This window comes from Gasterosteus aculeatus, chromosome 2, assembly GCF_964276395.1.
Source record: "Gasterosteus aculeatus chromosome 2, fGasAcu3.hap1.1, whole genome shotgun sequence".
NCBI lineage: Eukaryota > Metazoa > Chordata > Actinopteri > Perciformes > Gasterosteidae > Gasterosteus > Gasterosteus aculeatus.
The window spans coordinates 24,993,979-25,011,833 of NC_135689.1; the positions used below are offsets into that span (position 1 = coordinate 24,993,979).

Consider the following 17,855-nt stretch of genomic DNA (forward strand, 5'->3'; position numbering starts at 1 on the left):
TGTCCCTACACTACTGTGTAGATGTGAGATAACGTTACACAACGTTTGGTGGCTAATACCATTTTGTGCTGAAAGCAGCTATTTACTTACTAATTATAATTTCGCTGGTAACCGTATTATAAAAGCAATAAAGGTACTCGAGGCTGTACTTTATCTTCAATAATGTAACAACACCCCGAACTGCTCCATTATTGGACGATAATGTACAGCCTGAAGTACCTTATTGCTTTAGAAGAACATTGATGACACCAAAGTTATTTGTTCCATATGGACAAGTTAAAAGGGAGTTTATCTTCGCCTGTAATGTAATGTAATGTAACGTGATCTAATATAATATAATGTAATGTAATATAATGTAATATAATGTGATGTAATGTAATGTAATATAATATAATATAATGTAATGTAATATAATGTGATGTAATGTAACCTGATGTAACGTAACGTGATGTAATATAATATAATATAATATAATGGCATGTCGTGTGATGTAATGTAATGTAACGTGATGTAATATAACGTGATGTAATGTAATATAATATAATATGATATAATGTAACGTGATATAAGGTAATGTAATGTAACGTGATGTGATGTAATATAATATAACGTGATGTAATGTAATATAATATAATATGATGTAATGTAACGTGATATAAGGTGATGTAATGTAACGTGATATAAGGTAATGTAATGTAATGTAACGTGATGTGATGTAATATAATATAATGTGATGTAATGTAATATAATATGATGTAATGTAACGTGATATAAGGTAATGTAATGTAACGTGATGTGATGTAATATAATATAATGTGATGTAATGTAATATAATATGATGTAATGTAACGTGATATAAGGTGATGTAATGTAATATAATGTTATGTGATGTAATATAATGTGATGTAATGTAATGTAATATAATATGATGTAATGTAACGTGATATAAGGTAATGTAATGTAATGTAATGTAACGTGATGTGATGTGATGTAATATAATATAATGTGATGTAATGTAACGTGATGTCATGTCATGTGATGTAATGCGCCTCCCGCCAGCAGGGGGCCCTGTGACCCACTTTGCGGGGCTTTAACTTCTTGTTTCCTGGATGAACAGAACGCGTTGACGACCCTCGCCAGGGAGCGATAGTCCGGACGTGAGAGCTCTGCTCGCGGCTCGCTCTCTGCCGTGTGATGGTTTCTAACAACCACCGTAGCGTTAGTTAGTTAGTTAGTTAGTTAGTTGACGATGTCGCTAGCTGCTGCTAACCAGTCCCAGTTGATTCGGTCCAGTCAGAAGGACGAATTCTACCGAACCTTCCTGAGAAACAGCACCAACGAGGCCGTTCAGACCGTCGCTGGTGGGTTTAACGCGCCGCGCTGCTCACGCGAGCAGAACTTTAAACTGTAGAAATAATGGCGCATGTTGTAAGAAGTGACCGAGTTACACGAAGCTGCTCGTGACGCGCTAACGGCCTCTGCGCATGCGCCCGCCTCCGAGCGCGTTACGTAGCGAGGGTTTTTACTAAAGTCTGGTTTGTGCACCAGGCTGCGACTGGTCCGCTAACTACGTCCTTTACGAGTCTCACATTTCCGCTTCCAGAGCCCGACAGCGCCATTATTAAAACCAAGAATGTTTACGAGAGAACGGAGCAGATTGAAGAACTTTTGTCAGAGGAAATGTGTAAATATGAGCGCTTATATAAGCCGTCATTGGCGGGTTTAGAGGCGGGTTGGATTCACGGAGGGAGATCGCCGCAAACGCCGGTTTGCCGGTCGAGAGGAACAAAGTTGTGGAGGAAAATACGGGACAAATGTGTCCTTGATGAAAAGCAGCAGTGTGGATGCACGAGGCAATAAAGTCTATGGTACATAAATAAACAAACAAATAAATAGACGTGACTCTCTAGGGCGTCTTCAACTAAACACGTCACTCCGCCTGTTGTTCTGGAGGTGAATTACTCTGCAACACACGCAGAACCATGAAGTGAAGCGAGTGCGTCGACGCATGCGCCGACGCGGGTGAAGCCCGTATGACGTCACCGTGGTCAGCAGCAGCTGTGTGTTTCTGCAGGATCCAGGAGATGGCTGGACTGGAGGAGAGAGGTGGAGCTGCTGTCAGACCTGGCGTACTACGGCCTCACCACCTTCTCAGGTAGCTGCTCACCCACCGACATCCACCTGACGCGTAAGCATCCGCCTCACGGAGACTCCATTGCCCCTCGCAGGTTACCAGACCCTGGGCGAGGAGTACGTCAACATCGTCCAGGTGGACCCCACTGAGCGCCGCGTCCCGTCCCGGGCCAGGCGGGGCCTCTTTGTTCTCCTCCACGCCTACTTCCCTTACCTGGTGGACAAGGTCCTGGTGTGTCTGGAGAACCAGCTGGAATCCGGGCAGGAGAGGCGGCGGCGGCGCGCGGCGCCCGAGCGCTGGTGGAGCCTGGAGTCGTGGCTCCGGAGGGGGACGCAGAGGGCGGTGGGGCAGCTGTCGGAGCCCCAGAGGGGAGCGTGCGCGGCGGCCGTGTCCGTCCTCCACCAGGGCCTGACCCTCCTACGCCGACTCCACGCCGCCGTCTTCTACATCAGCGGCTCCTTCTACCACCTGTCCAAGAGGGCGGCCGGCATCCGCTACGTACGTGTCCTGTAACGGCCACCTGCGCGTTGGTGCTTTAGGTGTCACACCTGCGACCATGGCTTTTATTGCAAGAACTCTCCGATTTGTGTGCAGTGCTGAAACGCTGATCTGTGTGAGTAAACGGTGTGTCCTGCGTGTGCAGCTGCGTGTGGCGGCGCTCAGCAGGGACGACGGGACCATCAGGAGCAGCTACAGGCTGCTGGGGACGCTGTCCCTCCTCCAGCTGCTCGCCACCGTGTGTCTGCAGTTCAACAGCTTCCGACAGAAGCAGCGAGCCAGACAGGAGTGGAAGCTCTACAGGAGCCTCAGGTGCACCGGCGTCTTCATCAGCAGACCACATCTCACATCCCAGCTCGGCTAAACACCCTTTTTCTGCCTTTCATTACATTATAGAAAAATCCAACAGATTTGACGCTTGCTACCATACATGATAGAAATAGCACAGCTGTTTTACATTACATTGTATTTAGCGGACGCTTTTATCCAAAGCGACGTGCAATAAGTGCATTCAACCACAGGGTTTTACTGAGCCCAATGACCGTATTGGTTCAGGCTGATTATTGAATTGATTCCTCATTTATTTGCTGTGTGGAATGAAAGGTTTTCCGTGACTATTGTCTCGGACGGCGAGTAGAAGTGAGCCTAACAAGCTGTGACGCAGAGTGGAGGTGGTTCTGGATCCCCATCCTCGCGTGGTGGTCCAATCTGAAAGCTAACTAACGCACTGCCTGCAGTCCTCAGCGCGCACACACCTCGGGCCCCGCGGCTGCCAGCTGCATCCTCTGCCTGGAGGACAGGAGACACTCCACCTGCACCCCCTGTGGACACCTCTTCTGCTGGGAGTGCATCACGGAGTGGTGCAACACCAAGGTGAGGCGCTGAAGGGTCCGGTGCCGGGTGAGGGAGGGATCTCGATGCGATGAAGAATGTCCAGGGAGGGCTTTGTTCCTCATAGTCGTCCGTGGACAGTTATTAGATTTGAGCACATATTATTATACGTTCATTAAGTTTCATGTGAAATGATGAAGAAAAGAAGGATGCGTCTCCAGACCCCCCCTGACTGAGTGCGTGTGTCCTCCCCCAGGCAGAGTGCCCCCTGTGTCGGGAGAAGCTCCAGCCTCACAGGCTGGTGTACCTGAGGAACCTGGGCTAGGACCACGTGGCCTCGGTTCCTAGTGCTCCCCATGAGGAATAAAACCTTGGATTGTATCAGTCGATATTGTAAATACCTTTTAATTAAATTAAAGATTATACGGATTCCAGTAAAACCTGGGTAGTGTCCAAATATCTGTCTGTTTGGTTTATTTTAATATGAAAATGATTATTTATCATCTAAGGTATATTACATGTGAGCATTGCTGTGGTAGACGGTCCGTAGAACTACTGCTTTTCATATCGGACATAGAAAACATGAGCAAATCGTTCGTTCAGCATATTGGTTTTAAGCACTTTGATTACTAGTTTTAGAGGACAAAAAGAGAGTAATTCTATCAGGTACAATAAGTAAGTATAATAAGGGTTTTTTTCATACTAAAAATTGGTTATTTGGAGAAGCGGGTTTCCTTCATGCGTCCTGGAACGTGTGGAAATTTGAATGTTTTACTTGATGTATTTTTGTGTCTCCATCGGTCACCACAGCAACGTCCACAGACAAGGAGCTGCTGTTGGACATTGGGACATGCGTCCCTAGGACACGCGTCTTTCAGCCAACTAACCCTTAAGCGGCGCAAATCATCCCTGGCTGTAAAAACGAAGTGACGCAAAGCGCGGTGGCGTCCGGTCGGCCCGCGTGGACGCGTTCCAGGTGCATCCTGCTACGTGGAGACTTTACAAAGTGAATATCAGACTGAATAAAACATCCACTTCATCAACACGTGAACTATGTTTTAAGGGGTTTCTCAATGGGTGCTCGTTCTGTCCCACGGACCCCCTTTTAAGAAGTACAGAGCATCATGTCTGCAGGGTATGCTTTGGGCGGGGCTCCCGTGTGATTGACAGGTCTACCACAGCACGGTGGGCGTTTGTCACTAGTTGTTGAACCCCTACGGTCTGAAGCAGGTTGTGGATATTTGATGGAGATGACTGGCAGATGTTCCTCTTCTGCTTGTTGGGACGTGAAGTGGAATCATTCCATATCAGCTGTGTAGCAGTAAACATGAACAACAAATGACAAAAGACAAATGCAACACGCAGGCCCCACTAAGCCAAGCAGAGGGGCTGTAAAGATTAGACTTGGCCCAAGGCAGCAAGGGAGCCGACTCAGTGAGGGTTTGGTGGAGTCTTACGCAGCCCAGACCCCCAAACAGTCCCAGGAGGCCTTTTGTCTGCCTGTTGACAAGCAGCCGGTTCACTTTCCCGGCTGTCACCTCAACATCAGCTCTCAGGGATTGGTGAAGTGTCCTCAGCGACGATCTCTGTCCTTCTTTGTCTCTCTAGAGGACGGAGTGGATTCTGGATGCACGTCATGGAAGCAGTGCCCTTCAGCCAGTTGAACAGTTCTAGTTCCTCTGTTCCTCCTCACTGAGAGCAAAACACTCGACTAGATCTCCACTCTTTGCTGTCCTGCTCCTAAATGGTGGAAGGAGGTCTCTGAAGACATCAGGACCACAGAGAGCCTTCACATCTTCAGACTAAAGACACACCTCTTCAGACTCTACCTCCACTAACACACTAACTACCTGCAGCACTTACATTGGACTTATAATGGTTCTTATCTACAGCAAGATGTAAATTGGCTTATTTGATGAAATCACACTTTCTTGTTTCTTGTTCCTCTGAGTTTGTGTCCTTATGGTTGAAATGTTCTTATTGTAAGTCGCTTTGGATAAAAGCGTCAGATAAATGACATGTGACATAATGTGTGTATTCATACAAAAATGTATCTTTGGCTTGTTCCTGTTAGTTTAAATGGACTCTAGTTGATTGGAGGATTTCCTTCTCTTCGTTGCGTTCACGGAGCGCCCTCTGTTGAGCTTCATGATGAACTGCAAGAGATGATTCTAACATCACTGTGTTGTTTCCTTTGATTAAATGGACTGTACTTGTTTAGCGCTTTTCTAGTCTTCTGACCACTCAAAGCGCTTTAACACTACGTGACATCATTCACACCCTGATGACAGGACCACACAGTGACACCTGTCCATCAGTCACTAACATCCACACACTGGTCGCAGCTACAGGAGCATGTTGGGTTTCATTTCACCTGTTTGATTAGTTTTACTTTGTTACATTTTGTGAATAAAACGGATGGATTGGATTTTATTACATTCCAGTAAGTTAAAATAGTCCTTTTGAAGAATTAAATAGAGAAAATGTACAATGTTCCACGTTGTTTGATATCAAGTATTAAACTCCTAATGAATGATGTCAGAACAGTAAAGTATCACTTTTAGACTTGGAGTGTGTTCTGCCTGTAGATCCAAACCTCAGCTGATCACCTGTCAGTCATACAGCTTCATTAACACTGTCTATCATCACATTTACTGCCTGCCAGTTCACTGGCTGCTCTCAGTGTTCACACGTAATCATTTTGCATAATTTAATAATAATAATAAACAAAGTCCACTGGAATTATTTGAAGCATCCATCTAAACAATACTAAAATATTACAATATGATAGAGAACCATTTGAATTGAAACTGATACTGAAACCAGGAAACAGCCGGGACGTGTGCACAAACCAACACGTCACCAACAGGAACCTTGTTACCTTTAAGGAAGTGGAAACAACCCATGAAAGGGTTCATGTGGCGCCTCTCAGAGAGGATGACAACGCGGTGTCCACCTGTCAGTCATACGCGCAGACAAAAGTGCCATAGGAGAACCATTTATGGTTCCACAAAGAACCTTTTAGACCATGGTTCTTTAAAGAACCATTTAAGGAAATGGTTCTTCAGAGGACCCCAAATGGACCCAACCATTTCTTGTTATTTGAAGAACCCGAAGAAGAAAAGTTTTTTCATGGACCCAAATGGTTCTAACGAGAATTCTTTCCAAATGGTTCTTTAGCTAAAAATGGTTCTTTCAAGGAATAAATGGTTCTTTGAGTAACCGATTTTGTGAAATGTGAAAAAGGTGTAGGCCTACACTTACACAGGATATCAATGGAATCAGGGAACCCGTTCTTTTTTATTTGAGGGTCTTTTAAATCATCTACATGATCAATCAATGCTAAAGCAAAAACCTGCAGATGTACTACACTTAACGGTGTCATGAGTTCACGTTTGTCCTCTCACCCAGGGGCTTTCTGCCGCTGCTGGCCAGGACCTCCGTGGGTTGGGCTTGGTGGTTCCTGAAAGGAGACATTTGAAACTTAAAGCTGTAAGTCTGTGATGTTTACAGATCAAAGCTTTTTGATACTCTTAGTTGCACATTAGATGCTTCTTTGTTAAATTACAGATGTCATATTTTTTATTGTACTCATAAATATAATATAATAATATACAAAGAAAACTTAAGTTGCTCCCCACAAGCACAAATGACCAACCTTGTTGATTGCAAAGAGCTGTGATGCATGGTTGGAGGCTGCATTCACCAACTGGCCTGCAAATGACAAATCATTTAAAGAGAAAAGGACACAACTCTAGTTGGGATTGAAAGGCTCCCCCAGAAAGGCCAGTGTTCTGTTCCAGTCAGAGACTACGGTGGCCCTGAAGTGCAAAACACAACGACATTAACTTCTTACGGAAAGGGGAGGGCCTTATAGCAGGTAGCAGAGGACGGACCCTTCTGATTGGACGGACGGACTGTCTCCGTCCGTCCTCTGCTCTCTGCTATAAGGCCCCACCCTTGACTATAGTGCTTAACCTGTTGCTGTGGAGCAAGACATTGGAAAAGAACAGCGTACGATCCATCATCCATCACTCATAACACAGTATCTACTGGCCTACAGCAGAGTTCACAGTAAAGGCAACAGGTCTATTTTATGAAGTCTATGCATTATTATTTATTATATTAATCATTTCTGGCCATTTGGATTTAAAAAGAAAAATCCATTTTGGTTGAGTAAAAGAAAAGCTGTATTAATAAACATCATTTAACTTGCTATCATCAAAAACACACTTACAGTCCGCTCGGTGCAGAGATACATTCGACAGAAGGAGCTCATGTGTTCATTTGAACTTTAAATTAACAGTTTCTGTGTGATAAAAGTTTTACTATTATCAGAAAATGTCTATCTTAAAAAATCCATTTCTATTGTTGCCTGCCGGAACATACGTCTCTGCTGAATAAGTTATTCAGCTGTTCATTTATGCTCAAAAAGCATAAATGGAAATGCTTGTTTGTGTCACTACATTAAATAATGTGTAAATACACAACAATCAGGAACTTGGCATTACTTTAAGGTGCACATAGTTTATATAGTCATAAATGTTCTTACTGCTCACTGAGCTCTGATCAGCACAGACGGCTCTTTAAGTTACTAACACCGCGTTCTGACCTTAACTTGCAAGCCAGTTAGTTTATTTACTGACTTTCCACAGCAGCCAACTCAACCCCGATCAGCTCTGTTAGATAACTGAAGGGGATTTTTTAACGTTTTTAACTGTGACAGTATATGGGACAATCCAGCTGTCAGTCATAAGAGCAGCCTTATGGTCTATGTGACAGTATATGGGACAATGCACCTGTCAGTCATAAGAGCAGCCTTATGGTCTATGTGACAGTATATGGGACAATGCACCTGTCAGTCATAAGAGCAGCCTTATGGTCTATGTGACAGTATATGGGACAATGCACCTGTCAGTCATAAGAGCAGCCTTATGGTCTATGTGACAGTATATGGGACAATCCAGCTGTCGGTCATAAGAGCAGCCTTATGGTCTATGTGACAGTATATGGGACAATCCAGCTGTCAGTCATAAGAGCAGCCTTATGGTCTATGTGACAGTATATGGGACAATGCACCTGTCAGTCATAAGAGCAGCCTTATGGTCTATGTGACAGTATATGGGACAATGCACCTGTCAGTCATAAGAGCAGCCTTATGGTCTATGTGACAGTATATGGGACAATCCAGCTGTCGGTCATAAGAGCAGCCTTATGGTCTATGTGACAGTATATGGGACAATCCATCTCGTGTACCACGTCCCTTACGAATAAGTCCATAACAGTAATAAAGGTCACGTGCTGTGTTTGGGATTCCTGACGCAACATTTCATATTTCTGTCCTTCATACACACCATTTATGAGCAGCCTCATTCACTCCTATGAAGAGCTTTGTTTGTCTATAATCAATCACAGAAATCACGTGGTGATGTTTCTATTATTATCATGCACTTTTTTAAATGACTCTTTCATCTCCCGTTTTCCGACGCGCGAGAGAGACACTAAGAAGCCGTGTGGTGTTGTCAATGCACATGTTTGCCCCCCCTCTTCCTGCCCTCCGTCCACAAACAACTGTGTTTCTGCCTCGGTTGCACTTTCCAGCCTCGTGACTGCGCGCTCCGCGCCGAGCGCGCGCCCGGCGCTTCCTCCTCCTCCTGCGTGGCCGCGCTATCAGCGCCTCTGTCCGGTCACATGACTGACGGCTCGCCGGGAGCGAGGAGAGCGGGCGGAGAGCTTCTGCAGGACGGTCTGTTCTTCACTGCGTGCCCGTACCTGGACCCGGAGGTAGGACCGGTTCCCCGGGGCTTGACTAATGACGGCAGAGAGGCCGTTCTCTCCCCTTAGAGATGATGAGATAATAGTGTCATCACACACGTTGTTGCTTGTCGGTGCTTTACTAGAAAGTGTTGGTGCGTTAATTAATGTTACAAATATGTTTCCACTGTGAAATGTTGACACTTGAAGGCCTCAGAGTTGTGGTACCTTGTTGTGTCTTTGTGGTACCACTGTCCTTTGGTTCCTCACCCAGAAACCAGAACCATCACCGGACTGCCTTAAAACATGAACTCTCTGTAGTGACCAGCAGGGGGCGACTCCTCTGCTCCCATAGACGTCTATGAGGAAATGACTCTACTTCTCTGTAGTGACCAGCAGGGGGCGACTCCTCTGCTCCCATAGGAGTCTATGAGGAAATTACTCTACTTCTCTGTAGTGACCAGCAGGGGGCGACTCCTCTGCTCCCATAGACGTCTATGAGAAAATGACTCTACTTCTCTGTAGTGACCAGCAGGGGGCGACTCCTCTGCTCCCATAGACGTCTATGAGGAAATGACTCTACTTCTCTGCAGTGACCAGCAGGGGGCGACTCCTCTGCTCCCATAGACGTCTATGAGGAAATGACTCTACTTCTCTGTAGTGACCAGCAGGGGGCGACTCCTCTGCTCCCATAGACGTCTATGAGGAAATGACTCTACTTCTCTGTAGTGACCAGCAGGGGGCGACTCCTCTGCTCCCATAGACGTCTATGAGGAAATGACTCTACTTCTCTGTAGTGACCAGCAGGGGGCGACTCCTCTGCTCCCATAGACGTCTATGAGGAAATGACTCTACTTCTCTGTAGTGACCAGCAGGGGGCGACTCCTCTGCTCCCATAGACGTCTATGAGGAAATGACTCTGTTCCCTCAGTGAACATTGGAATAATGACTTTATGGTCTCAGTGTTCTCCAATACAGCATGATGTTCATTTAGAGCCAAACAGACCATAAATAGGCCGCGCACCCCCTGTTGAAGACCTCTATTTTAAAACAAATACGTTAAAACATCTGAAGCTTATCCACAGACCTTTATTTCAGACACTTGACCAGAAAACGTTTTTTACAAAGTTGCCTTCAACCTTGTTGTAAGAATGCTGCATTATGGGACGTCTGAAATAATGCGTAGATCCACCACACCAAGCAAAGACTTGTCCCACTATCCCGCTAATCCTGAGAAGTCAACTCTTTTTTAAGGTTTAACTAACAGACGGGTCTCATTGCAAGCAACACTTTCCAACCTGAGTTAGTAAAAGTAAAGGAACTCATTCTATAAAGCAGACACCAATTCTATAACATTTTACGCTTCCGCCTGCAGCTTCATCGTTCAATCTTTTCCCTCATGATATTAAAGATGAATTATGATTTATACAGTTTATACTTTAAACTTGGCAGACCAGCATCACTCCATTACCTCCCCTAACCCTTAGAACCTCAACCTTAAACCTTCAATCCTCATCCCCGAGGGACCTGAATGACGTCTGTGAGGGCTTGAGGTGCAAATATGAATAAAACAACAATTATGATTTACAATTTGTATTTCTTTGATACTTTTTACTCCCTGAGACGTTCAGTCTTCCACCCTCGTTCCTCATGAGGAAATGACACATTTTAATATTTGATGAATAATCGAGTAAATATTGTCCAATTTCAAGTGTTTTTTTTAATCTTTAATGTTTCCGTGTACATTTTATTAGGTTTACCTTTTTTACGTCTAGTTTTCTCTGGTTATCCCGTTTTAAAAAATATATTTATTTCTTTTTTCGTTATCCCGTTTTTAACGTCACATTGCAATGACTTGTGGGTTATTGGCCAAGTCAGCATTGAATGGTGACTCTTGGAAAGGGTCAAAAGGCTCCAAATGTCTGCCTGAGACCCCCAACACTCAACAGTTTGACTAAATTGATTAGATGCAACCAATCCATGACAGAGTTAGAGGAAGCCTCAAAGTCCAATATGGATTATCAATGATTTAGTGTGTGACCTTTTTATCTCCGTGTAGTGATCCGATCTGAACTCTGACCCCACCAGGAGGAGGACGAGTGTTGTAATTGAGTCTAAACGAAACAAGGTCATGCTAAGTCATGCATTGTGATTTACATGTATGAAGGGAACCATGTCTGTGGCCAAGCTGGAGGAGTGGCGGCAGCGGATTGTTAAGGAGCTGGACGACACAGTAGCCTTCTGGCTCAAGTACTCTCACGACACAACACACGGGTACTGAACCCAGAAGTTACAACTCATAAGTCGTACAGATGTGTGTTTCCCTGCGATGAACTCACCCTGTGCTCGTGTTCCAGAGGCTTCTTCACTTGTCTCGGGAGGGATGGGACGGTGTACGACGAGCTGAAGTATGTCTGGCTGCAGGGCAGACAGGTGATGGAGGACCTCCACTGTGGGAAGTGTGCTCATCACATGTTGCTGACGTAGACTCTGGCTTGTCTCCTTCACAGGTGTGGATGTATTGCCGCCTGTATCGAACCATGGAGCGCTTCCGCAGGCCTGAAATCCTGGAAGCAGCTAAAGCCGGTGTGTGTGTGTGTGTGTTTGTGTGTGTGTGTGTTTTCTGTTTACTCTTAACTGGTATTAATTGTTATTCGGGCCTGAGCAGACTGAAAGTTAGGCTAAGCCTTATTGTGTTTCAATGATTTATTCTTCTTCTTCCTTCACCACTTCAATCACACTTTTGAGGCCTCTATCATATTCAAAAACTCTTGAATTTTGCCATGTGCATCAGAAGTGCAAAAAAGTATTTTATTTTTGGGGTTGCGTAATGTTTAGCCTCATCACTGCAATTGAACCAATGAACCAAAAGTCTGGACGTTGTCAGCACATTTGTTTGGCGTGACGTCGGAGTTTTCCACTTCCATGGGTTTGCAACAGATGGTGTTCTTCTGTAGACCGACGTGATCCATGACAGTGTTTGCTGTGCACCAATCATCATTATGGGACACGTTGTTGCGGTTGGTAGGAAACCGCTGAGCTGCAGAAAACCTCATCTTGATGCAAACTAAGAGAAACACGCATTGTAAGACTGACTGTAGGGGAGAGACTGTTTTTCTGTACATAAAGGCTTAGACAGTACAGATAGGCCTCAGTAAAAACCCTACACACTATCAGAAACCGAACTAACGGATGAATGTGTGGGGAAGCCCTGATACGTATTGGATATTGTTGTCTTTGCTTCTTAGGAGGAGCTTTCCTGAGACGGTTCGCTCGTGTCTCCAGTGGCCAGTGGAAATGTGCCTTCTGCTTAACAAGAGATGGTAAAGCAGTGAAGATTCAGAGGACTGTATTCAGTGAGTGTTTCTACCTCCTGGCCATGGATGAACTGAGCCGGGTCACCGCTGATGAAGGCATGCAGGTACGAAGCGACTATCACAACTAGAGTCTACCTGGTACATACTGTCAGAAACTCCTGGTTTACGACAATGTGCCACATGTATCGTGAGTCCACATAGGTGCCACATGTATCGTGAGTCCACATAGGAGCCACATGTATCGTGAGTCCACATAGGTGCCACATGTATCGTGAGTCCACATAGGAGACACATGTATCGTGAGTCCACATAGGTGCCACATGTATCGTGAGTCCACATAGGAGCCACATGTATCGTGAGTCCACATAGGAGCCACATGTATCGTGAGTCCACATAGGTGCCACATGTATCGTGAGTCCACATAGGAGCCACATGTATCGTGAGTCCACATAGGTGCCACATGTATCGTGAGTCCACATAGGAGCCACATGTATCGTGAGTCCACATAGGTGCCACATGTATCGTGAGTCCACATAGGTGCCACATGTATCGTGAGTCCACATAGGAGCCACATGTATCGTGAGTCCACATAGGTGCCACATGTATCGTGAGTCCACATAGGAGCCACATGGATCGTGAGTCCACATAGGTGCCACATGTATCGTGAGTCCACATAGGTGCCACATGTATCGTGAGTCCACATAGGTGCCACATGTATTGTGTTCGCACTACGCCCACTTTTCTGGTCATGGTTCCCCAAAACAATGGTCCCTAATCTATTTGAACTACATTGTGTAAGACCACAGAAGACTCCCCATAGGGATGTTACTGCTAATATCACAGCCAGAACATTTGAAATCCAGTACTCGTTGCTAGATATCATGGGAATTAAAACATACTGTTACGTATGCGAATGCTTTTTACTTTGTACAGTGCAATGTACAGTTTGGATTTTCACAATATAACACAATTGAGCCGTCAACATAATCATTTTTGCTGTAATAATAAAAAATGCATTTCAGTGACTCAACACACAAGGTGGATGTGCCGGAGCACGCTTGATCCTTCCACACCCACCTTACATTCCCACATCATGACACCACCCCTCTGATACGCTGGCTCTTCTCCGTCACTAGCTCGAGGCGGAGCAGATGATGGAGCAGTTGATCCACTGGGTTCGGGTGGACTCGTCAGGCCTGGGCCGCCCACAGCTTCCCGGAGACTTTCCCACCAACAGCATGGCGGTGCCCATGATGCTGCTGTGTCTGGTGCATCAGCTGAGCGAAGGCCGAGGTCAGGAGGTGGCTCACAAGTACAGCGAGCTGACCGGCTGGTGTGTACAGCAGATTCTACAACATGTCCAGGTGTGAGGCTTTGTGATTAATGTGACTCTGTTAGCTGCTGAGATTATTCAGGCCTCAACGCTGACTTTGACAAGTAGGTATCAGCTTTTGGCCACCAAATCCGCACATGTGGTTATTATGGGGAACGTTTGAAACAATGTGCATGTTGGATACTCCCCTTAATATGCTCTTTTAAATAACACTTTTTCTTCTCCTGTATCTTGGTCCAGAGAGACGGCACCGCTGTTCTAGAGAACGTGTCCCTGCAGGGCGGCGAGCTGCCAGGCTGCCTGGGCCGGCTGCAGAACCCAGGTAAACGCTGCAGCACATGTAGTGTATGGACGGGCTCAGCTCTGACCCTGTCCTTAGTTGCTGACTTTGACGTTGTCCTCCGCATGTCGTCGCGTGGCTCAGGTCATGCCCTGGAAGCAGGCTGGTTCCTGCTTCAGCTCAGCGCACAGCAGCAGGACAGCGAGCTCCAGAGGACCGCCATCAACAAGTTTGTGGAGCTGCCGTTTCAGTCCGGCTGGGACAACGGACACGGCGGCCTCTTCTACTTCCTGGATGTGGATGGTCACTGCCCCACACAGGTGAAGCAGTCATCCGGTCCCATGACGGTGTTTCACAGCGGTAGATGATGTCCTGAGCTTTACAAAAGGGCAGTGACTGAGCTTGTGTGTCTGGCCAGTTGGAGTGGAATATGAAGCTGTGGTGGCCCCACTGTGAGGCTCTCATCGCCTTCCTGATGGCCTACAGTCAAACCAAGAAGCCAGAGCTGCTGCAGAGATTCTCCCAAGTTTACGAATACACCTTCAATCATGTGAGTCGTTTGTGCCGTCAAGTTTCAGCACTTATGTTAGAATGGGCTCATTACTGAGAATAGTTTTTATATTACCTTACTTTACTTATTGACTGGTATTTTCTGTGGCTGAGCTGCCAAATCAGACCACAAATTGTCTGGATGTTGTATTTTTTGCGCTTGAAAGCAATTTGTAGCTCACACGAAGTTGACAAAGAAGCCACTGCTCCTCTGAGCGTCTTACCCTCAATTTCCACCAACTCCGGCACGGCGGCGGAGTCAAAAGGTACACCGTGCTCACGGCGGATCATATTTCCCTACACTGTCATAATGGGCGGAAACAGGCCTGTTGAAGTTTTTTAAAGTTTATAGAAACTTCATATCGCGCGATCACACCAGAATTAGTGGGATCACACGGGGCCTCGTGACGTCAGCTGTCAATCATGGCCGCAGCCGTTCAGCAGCAACAAATCCGGACCAGGTGGGTATTGACGGACGACGGAACACGGAGCTGAGCCGTTGGTGGAAGTCGGGGGTTAGGCCTCTCATGCTGCTCTCATTGACTCTCTCAGCTCCGTCGACCCGGTTTGCTGCAGGCTGTCGCCCTGTTGAGAACCAACGAGAGCCTCGCCCTCTTAATTCAGCCCCCTTTCATGACTTTAGTGTGAATACTGTTTTGGTAAATGAACTGTACTGTACTGTATTTCTCTTCTAGTTTTCTGAGCACTCAAAGCTCTTCAACACTTGTCACATGAACACGTCATCATTCACCCGTTCAGATGCTGGTGACAGGAGCTACCACACAGACCGCTGGCCATCAGTAACTAGCATTCACACACATGAGCAATGTGAAGAACACATCGCTAGTGGAGGCAAGCGATGAAGGACGGCCCCGCTCTGCACGCAGTAATCCCTCACACCACCTGTTCCTGGGGAAAGTGATACCATTACAGCACCGCATTTCCACATTGGCCCAGAAGAGAAAAGCCGGCTAGGAAGCAGTGCGTAAGGAAGGAAAGAGGACCAGGCTTATTGTGTTGCATTCAAAACATTGCTCAATTTACATAATTATGTTGTAACCAACTAACGACAGATGAAAAATACACAGCAAATTCAATTCTTTTTCCATATATTTCCCGTTTACAGTACAGTACCTCAGAGCAGAGCTGCTGTTATTACTCATCCTGGTGCTGATTCCACAGCAGCACCTACTGGCTGATAGTGTGTTACTGGGGAGTAAAGTCTGCCAATGATTAACCAAGCGGTTCAATCCACTTCAATTATTACCAACAAGTAGGGCAGTGGTCAGGAATCAGGAATCAGGAAACATTTATTACCAAATATGCCAAACATACAAGGAATTTGTCTTGGCGGTTGGTGCGCGACAGTAGACAGACAAGACAGCAGTGCACAAGTAATACAATAAAGTAAAATGAAATGCTGATGCAATGGGTTAGTATGAATAAATTAGGGTGTGTTTCTAATAAAGAGACCCACTACTCTGATTCTGACAATAACTACACACTAACCTGTCCCGTCCTGTACAGACGGCTACCAGCGCCGACTGTCTCAACAAATTACTGCAACCGATGCTGTAGCTGGAGAAACGGCACAAAGAGCTGAGTGGCTTTCGTGCTATGCTAGGCTAACCACATCCTTACTACTGTTCTGTACTTAACACACACACACAAAAGATTCAAGATACAAAAGAAGATTAGCTTGAAAAACAGCAAACGAACTGTTGTATTTTGTAGTACAATTACCACAGAAATGATCAATGTGACACATGAAGCAGTTAAGCATGTCTGAAGGTATGTTGGGTTCCATCCATCCATCGTCAAACCGCTTATCCTGCACGCAGCGTCACGGGGGGGCTGAGTCCATCCCAGCCAACTTAGACAGGCGATAGACAGGTTCACCCTGGACTGGTCACCAGCCAATCACAGGGCTGCACAGAGACACACAATCACACACCTACAGGCCATTCAGAGTCCCCAATCAACCTGATCCCCAGAGCAGGTCTCTGGACTGTGGGTTCCTCCCGGAGAACCCGGAGAGAACCACGCAGACACGGGGAGAACATGCAGACTGCACACAGAAAGTGGAACCCAGGACCTTCTTGCTGTGAGGCCACAGTGCTGACCACCACGCCACCGCGCTGCCTGGGTTGTATCCACAGGGTTTAATATATATTTTAGCGTTAAGTCCTGTACGGGTGTCTGATTCTGTGCAGTTCCCTGATGCTGACAGCGGGGAGTGGTTTGGCTATTTGACTCAAGAAGGGAAACCGGCCCTGGATCTGAAGGGAGGCCCCTTTAAAGGTAAGAACACATTGACATTTATCAGACTTCACATGGCCAGACCACCGCCTATAGTTTTACTGGTCTGGCCCACTTGAGATCAAAGTGTGGCCCCTTCCCTAAAATGAGTTTGAGACCCCTGCACTAAAGGCTTCATACTGTGCAGCTGGCAACACATCCTGCTGGGGGAACCGTCCCCTCTCATGACCTCTGTGATGCTGCGAACGGGGAGCCGTCGGGTCCCTGAAGGACTACCCGGGTCCGCTTCCTGCTCCGTCTGCTCAGTGAGATAACAGTGTTTCTCTCCTCTCCAGGGTTCTTCCATGTGCCTCGCTGCCTGTACATGTGCGAGCTTATGCTGGATGATCTTCTGGCAAACCGGGACTGAGCGTTCTGACGTCTACGCTGCGATGATGAGGGATTCTGCTTACTAATCAATAACCAGTTTTATAAAGGAAATTGCAATCCGTTTTGAATAATTTAAGAAATGTTTCGTGGTGGGACCACACGTGCCCGACATCTTGCTTTCAAGTGCCTGACAAGATCTTTTACCATTCAGTTTCTAGTTTTAATGTTCTTGTTGTCTTAGAACTCAGTCACAACATTCAGGGGACATCAATTCAGGATTTGTCCTACGTCTCCTGCGGAGCTGACAAGGGACCCAAGAAGAACTTACAAAGCCGTCACACGAAGAAGTGTCCGTCTCTCCCTCATCAGACATGCAACACTTTAAAGACAACACCTGTATTGTATTTTATTTACCTTGGCATTGATCTTTACACCCTTTTCATTCGTGTTCACACAGCTAATGTAGCATACCAATGGCATCATAATGTGACCTAATAAATGGGATCATAGCAAAGCTTTCAGGGGGCAGTT

General features: G+C 46.1%; 2 protein-coding genes across 3 annotated transcripts; both read left to right on the top strand.

Moving 5' to 3' along the window:
• The first annotated feature begins 1,037 nt into the window (after positions 1–1,037).
• Positions 1,038–5,683, top strand: pex10 (peroxisomal biogenesis factor 10). Of its 2 annotated transcripts, XR_005713666.2 has the most exons (8): positions 1,087–1,361; positions 2,075–2,155; positions 2,229–2,632; positions 2,778–2,944; positions 3,370–3,505; positions 3,720–3,856; positions 4,274–4,469; positions 5,072–5,683. XR_005713666.2 is itself a non-coding variant. In XM_040193434.2 (6 exons), exons 1-6 carry the CDS (start codon positions 1,250–1,252, stop codon positions 3,786–3,788), a joined length of 969 nt encoding a protein of 322 aa, XP_040049368.2. In that variant the 5' UTR covers positions 1,038–1,249; the 3' UTR covers positions 3,789–3,920. The 2 variants fall into 2 exon arrangements, 1 of the variants encoding a protein (XP_040049368.2); XM_040193434.2 differs by lacking the exons at positions 4,274–4,469; positions 5,072–5,683 and having other exon boundaries at positions 1,038–1,361; positions 3,720–3,920.
• A 1,196-nt stretch (positions 5,684–6,879) lies between these two features.
• renbp (renin binding protein) lies at positions 6,880–17,838 on the top strand. The gene is made up of 12 exons (XM_040193433.2): positions 6,880–6,955; positions 9,065–9,247; positions 11,385–11,491; positions 11,575–11,650; positions 11,728–11,803; positions 12,466–12,638; positions 13,671–13,898; positions 14,108–14,189; positions 14,292–14,467; positions 14,566–14,697; positions 16,910–16,997; positions 17,291–17,838. The coding sequence occupies exons 2-12, from the start codon at positions 9,155–9,157 to the stop codon at positions 17,362–17,364; spliced, it is 1,305 nt and encodes a 434-aa protein (XP_040049367.2). The 5' UTR covers positions 6,880–6,955; positions 9,065–9,154; the 3' UTR covers positions 17,365–17,838.
• The last annotated feature ends 17 nt before the right edge of the window (positions 17,839–17,855 follow it).